At 37.1% G+C, this 6678-nt stretch overlaps 1 protein-coding gene across 1 annotated transcript; it reads right to left on the minus strand.

Annotated features, from left to right (window-relative positions):
• Positions 1–4344: 4344 nt before the first annotated feature.
• LOC141704752 (F-box protein At3g07870-like) lies at positions 4345–5502 on the minus strand. Its single transcript, XM_074507936.1, has one exon. It carries the CDS (start codon positions 5500–5502, stop codon positions 4345–4347), a length of 1158 nt encoding a protein of 385 aa, XP_074364037.1.
• Positions 5503–6678: the final 1176 nt, after the last annotated feature.

The raw sequence follows: 6678 nt of genomic DNA on the forward strand, positions 1-6678 counted from the left end.
GGTCAATATAGCTATTAAAGCTAGGGTATCGAGTTATTTAACCCTAATGTTGTTTCTTGGTTGTTGTTTGTATTTTATCTCAGGACCGTAGTAGTGGTAATAATTCAGATTCTGAGCATAGTTTGCCTGGTTCCCCAGTGGACTCTATTCCACCCCCTTCAGTGGAGCCCCTGTATGTAAGTTCAGACCCCGAGGAGGATCCATCTGAGAGCAGTGAGGCCCCTATGTGGGTACCTCCCTTGAGACCAGTTCCAGAGACCTCAGCCCCTGAGCGAGAGCCTGCTGTATCTGTGCCTACCCATGTTGGTGGCAAGCTATCCCAGGACCGAGACTTTGTGTATTCCTGTATCCCTGAGTTGGGAGCATTGGTAGATAGGTTGGCTCATGAGTCTAGGCAGAAGACGTCAGTGATGGAGACTGAGTGGAGAGTTCGTATTCAGATGGTGGAGCAGGTTCCCCGTAGACGGTTGGACGAGGGACCATCTTCCAGTGATGCTGAGGCCGAGGCCCGGAGGGTTCATAAGATTATTCGTTGGATGCTGTCACTGTTGAGGGAGATTCTTGATTTCGATGGATAGTGAGTGTTAGGTCCCAAAGTATCGTAGAAGGGGGGAGGGTTGAATACGATACTCACTAAATTAAAAAATTATTTTGAATCTTTTGCGGATATAAAATTTAGTGTTCGGTTAGTGGTTCCGTAGTCTTGAGGTGAATAGTGTTTGGAACAATAAAATAAGGAACACAAGATATTTGGGGAAGTATATATTCATATATAAATATGCGAGGGGTGTTACTAAGCTCCGGTATATAAATTAAGCGGCTACAATCTAAGAATAACAAAGTTCCTAGCTACTACAAAGATCAACAAATTAAATCCTATACAATGATCTAGCTTTTATTTGTCTAAAAATTTAATTAATGAGTAATATTTATAATGCCCCTATGAATATACAAGAGTTAAACCGAGTATTATAGCGTTACCCTGGTGAGAAGTTAAACAAATATACAATTTTCTTGAGCTTCTCTGTATTTTCTTTGTTGCTGGTTTCATCAGCTCTCGTGGAGAGAAGATGATGAACTGAACAATTCAATCTGAATTGCTGAATGCTTCTGCTTCTTTGTGTAGACTTTATATTCAATTGAAATATATGGTCAAATATTAACCACACAAATTAATTGAATAAACCAATAAAATTGTGGCTGAGGAGCTTGGATTTGCTAATCTACGACCAGAGGGAGATAGCTTTTGCACTTAGAATTATTCTTACAAAACCCCAACCTGCGACCACAGAGTAGTGCAAGTGTGGTACTTAGTTTATTTCCTACAATCCTAACCTGCGACCAGGAGGGGGAGTAGTGTTATTTTGCCTTAAAATCTTTTGCTAAGCTAAAGCCAACCCGCGACTACTAGGTAGTACAGGTGACCTTGAACTTAACTTCTTTTGAAAGAAGTTGAAACCTGCGACCTTAGTATAAGGCTTATACTTAAAAAAAAACAACCACCCCTTTTCTTTGTTTTCCTTTTATTGTTTCCTTTTTCTTTTTTTTCTTTTTTTAAGTTTAAATTGCAACTAAATTAATTTATAAAATAAACTTAAATATAACTTATATAAATAAACTAATTTAGATTTATAAAATAAACTTATTTAAAATTTATAAAATAAAACATTTCAATCCCTCTAGCTGTTTTAGTTGTAACCCCTACGCACCTCTTCTCGTACTTTAACAGATAAACATTCAATCCAAGTACGTTACTCAACTTAAAAATTCTTCTAAAAATAATACCCAGATTCCTTTCACAAGTTTTTGCGCCTAGTGCAACTGGTTTGATTCACAGACGACTAACTCCGATTCAGGTCTTCGTATTATAGCCTTAATTACATTATTAAGCTTGCAACAACTTTATCGCTTCGAACACTGACTGTCAATAAATAAATGTACTTTCAATGGAATCCTTTATGGTACTTTAGACAACGTCTTCATTGCTACTACAATCTTGAATACTTCATTCATTGTTCTTCACTGACGCTTGAACATATAAATGAACTCCTATATCAGTGAGTATAACTTCAAGACTGCAACTGTCTTCTTTTACCTCTGTCTATACAATGTCTTCAATTTTTCAGATTCCTATGCTTCGAATACTATCTATCTTCAATCAATGCTAATACAGTGAAATCTTCTAGTAGCACTTATACACTGAATCTTCATCATTTCCGAAACCTTGAAAGTCTTTAACCTTTATTCTTCACTGAGGCATGAACATATTAATGAACTTCTTTCAGTGACTTGTAAACAAACTTCAAGCTTTTTTCTAATCTTTTGATTCTTTGTATTTGACTTGTCTTCATTTCTTCTGATTTCTTGTGTAGTCGTAGTATTATTAACCTGTCCTGTTCTAGTGTTGTTCTCGTGTTGAGTTATCACGTAACCGTTCATACAGCTACACAGTCTCACCAACAATCTCCCCCTATTTGATTGTTAAACCTAACAAATAAATTAAATAGAGAGGATGACTCAACTAACAACTTGAAAAAAGTAAAAAACCAGGACTTATAAATGCTACTGGTTTTCTGGATCAATACTGCATTTCCAGATTTCTTGAGTAACTGAAATGAAAGATGCTTGTTTCTCTAGCACTGAACTGATCTTCAAGCAGTTTCATCTTCATTTTCTCGGTTCTTCAAATCTCTTCCAGATAATACTTCTCAGTCTTGAAGTAATCATCAACAGCTTCTTTCGTACAACCACATTTCCTGTTGAGAAGCACATATCTCTCTTGCTTCTCCCCTTATGAAAGAACAGTGATGAACCAAATCCACTTCTTCCGATCACTAGGAAATCGCCTTCGTGTTTATCACATCCCCCGTACAATAGGATCCGTAGTTACAAAAACAACAATGGTGTGTTGTAGTGTACATGCGCTTTACCTTTTTCCTCCTCCCTGCTATTTCTCCATCTTAATTGAGGAATCCTCGAAACTATTATATAAGCTTTAATCTCCCCCTTAGAGAAGGAATGCATGCTCTTTTCTGAAGGAGTTCTCATATTTTACTTGGTTGGAAAAAAAATAACAAGTCATAGTCTGATCAACCATGTCCCTTTAAATGCTGCAGAAATGGCTTCACTATTGATCATCCTGTTAACCAATATTCCCAACTCCTTATACCTTCCAACTGTGAGATCACCAATTGTTACCAATTGTTAGCTATTGTTAGGTCTCGAACTTGTTAGGTCCCGAAGTGTTCTAATCCAATCTATAAATGTTAGGTCCCAAGAGTTAGGTTCCAATCATAAACAAATTCGAGACCCGAAGTATCAAGAACCATGTTTATGGATATGGAATGGAATATGGTGTTTTTCTTTCTTCCTCATTGTGAGTGTGTGGTTCTGTTTCGTGTACCTCATAAGTATTTCACTCTTCACTCCAGGATAGCCCTAAACAGCTTTAAAGCTTTCAGGATACATTTAAATCCGATGAACAACTTTGAGCTTCTAGCGCAGACAGAGCAGCGAGAGCACTTATAGTATATGTTATCAGACACAGTTTTAAGGTTTAATTAAACTGGTTTTTGTGATTTTCTTTCACTTTCACATACATAACCCCGAATGAACTTATGCATTTTTGTCATTTGACTTTAAACTTACTTCTTAACCCAACTCGCTTTGGTTTAACACTCAATTTTAGGGAAATACTAACATCTACAAATGAAAAGCCACTCTAAAAGAAATATGCCTCTAAATCTTACAGTTCTTCCGTGTGGATAACTTATACAAGTAACATAATGTAAGATAGGATTACAAATGTAAAACCAGCTGTATAATTCAAACTGCAACTTAGCTAACAACAGAAGTTATAACAAGGCCTTCCTAAATGAAAAATTTAAAGTATGACCACCAAATTTGACCTAAAACCAAAGCCCAACAAAGCTAGGCCAAAGCTGAATAAATAAAATAAACTACACTCATCAAGATGAAAGGGAAATAATACTATGAATCATGAAAAACAGAATCAACCAAGAGCAATTTACAAGCATACAACATAAAAATCATTTATATGATATGTAAATGTTATAAAAATGTCAAGCACTAAATGCTAAAGTTATCTCGCAGCCTACAGTAATTATTAAATTTTGAAATTAGGAGTACATACAAATATTAGATAAACAACTAGAAAAGCTTAAAACATAACGTGTTCTTGAAATGGAACTAGTTATAAAAACCTTGTATTTTTGCAGTAAAATAAGCAATGTTCAACAACTTAGATTACTCGGCCTTAGTACTCGGGAGACTGCTCGGACTCGGCCCTATTTTCGATCCTGTTTTGCTCTATTCGGTTATAAGTCAGTCTTCTACTTGAGGAGACTCCCATCTTTTGACACCCTCCAAGGTGAAACTCCTCTCTAGACTGATAAAACCGGGGACATAAGTCATCGCACCAAATGTGAGAAACTCACCCTCCGGGAAAATGTGATGTCGCAATGTTTTATGTTGAGGATGATAAGTGAACAATTGAAGTTGGTCACAATACATTAAGATGTTCCCATCTTTGAGAACTTTAAGAAGCCGAACCATGTCGGTATTTATACCTTCATGTAATGGAGGATTAGGAGTGATGATGAGTTTTTTACTCCAACTATCTTCCACGCCATAATCTCTCTTCACCCAAATAGAAAGTTCAGAGTATAGTGTTATATCACATATACACAAGCAACCTTTAAGTACTCCCAAGTTCCTAAAATGATTATGGACTCCCAAGATGCTAAAATGATCTGTATTCCCAGGAGCCCGTGGAGGAGCTTCCATTGGACGAAATAATTCTCTATCCAAATCGAAAGCACATATTAGTTCACCAGCTAACCAATGGAGGCGGCCACTGACATAGTGACCCCTATCATGTTCATTCAGATGGAAGGGGACATGTCCTAGATCTCTCCACATGCCGGTTCCAAGCGTATAAACCTCGCTCCCTAGGTCATATTCAGTTGAAGGAAATCTACCCTTATAAAAACGTACAATCTTGTACTGTTGGTTCGATTCAACAAGTCTAAAGCCATAATATCCCTTTAAATATGATACTCTGGTGTACTCGGAATCTTGAAGGCGTATGTACTCTTGTGTAATTGGATTGCATACATATGCTGAATCATCATAACTATCTTCTAAGCATATTAACCCATTAACTGATCCAATTAACCCCACATAGTCTCCCAAGGCAAGTCCCGGGGAAAATCTCATCATAGGCTCGTGATGAATATCATGTTGGTGATGTTGGTCATCTAGTTCAACCACTGCAAGGTCACCATCATTGTCATCATCTACGTCCTCGGCGTCTCCTTGATGAAGTAAAAGCATTTTAGATGATATAGAGAGATGCAGACGCGAAAAAAATGGTTCTGAAACTATATTACACCATCTTTTGCACACGCTTTTGCATGACACTATTGTCCTCACAGGAGTTCTTGATATAATTTCAGCAATCAATTCTTCTGGTAAGTCCATAGTGGAGAATTTGTCACTGCACACCTTGCATCAAATAAAATAATTCTTTTCAGTGAAGAAATATATCATTGACTAATTTTATAAATCTCAAACAAAACAAAGAATCATTATGCAAATGCACCTCTATCTTCATTCAAATTTCCAAAATAAAAAAAATTCATATATCATGATTTGTTAAATATTAGCTAGGATATGACACAAGTGAGATCATGTCACAATGGTGACATCATAATTAATGTAGCAAGAGGAGCCACCAAGTGACAAAAGCAAGCTTTAAAGAGAAGCTATGTTTTTTTATATAAAGAGACTTACTCTTCCTTCTTGTATAACAAAGCACAACAGAAAATGCAGCAGAAGTGGTAGTATAGACAATACACACAGTTCATTGTATTCAGATGGGAGAATGGGAGTTCGCAAATCCCCATCCCTGTGACTTGTCAGATGAATCTGAATCATAATCTACAAGTTGCTAGTTTCCCTTTTAGGGTTCCAGATTTGAACTCTGGGAAGGTAAACAATGATCCAAAGAATTTAGCATAAAGATCAAAGTTTCCTTTTAATGTCTATGAAGACATTTCCTTGTGACTCATCAGGTAATTCTAAATCATTGTCAACAAGTTGTCGATCTGTACCTATGTCAGATCCACTATCCGCAGATGCATCCAGGGGATTTAAGCCTGGGGAGGTAGACACCGACCACTGACATATGGCTATTGGATCAGTATCCTCTCCTAACACCTGTAAAGGCAATTGGTCCATTAAAGAAGCTTGAACAATTGAATCTGATCGTAATATGGTCGAAACTCTTATTTCCGTCAACTCATCCTTTGTGTGTGTAACCTTTCCTTGTGCATCAATAATTGTTTATATTTGAGGTGGTGACACTACATCGGATATCCTGGCCGACAAATGAATTTCAATAGACACACCCTGTTGAGAGGATGAATCTAGTAACTGTTTTGTGTCTTTTCACCCATTACATCTTTTTGAGAAGATGTATGGGAGCTAGCAGTTGTCTCAGTTTTGATATATCTCAACTTTGTAGGAGACAGAGCTGCTGGGTTGACTTCAGAACCTTCCTTATGTGGGGGCACTAAGGCACTTTCTCCCTCACGCTCATTCATACTTCATTTTAGTGGTAAGGGAGTATTGGTTGGTTCTGTTTCCGTGTTTGTC

The sequence above is a fragment of the Apium graveolens genome, unplaced genomic scaffold (genome assembly GCF_009905375.1).
Source record: "Apium graveolens cultivar Ventura unplaced genomic scaffold, ASM990537v1 ctg8210, whole genome shotgun sequence".
NCBI lineage: Eukaryota > Viridiplantae > Streptophyta > Magnoliopsida > Apiales > Apiaceae > Apium > Apium graveolens.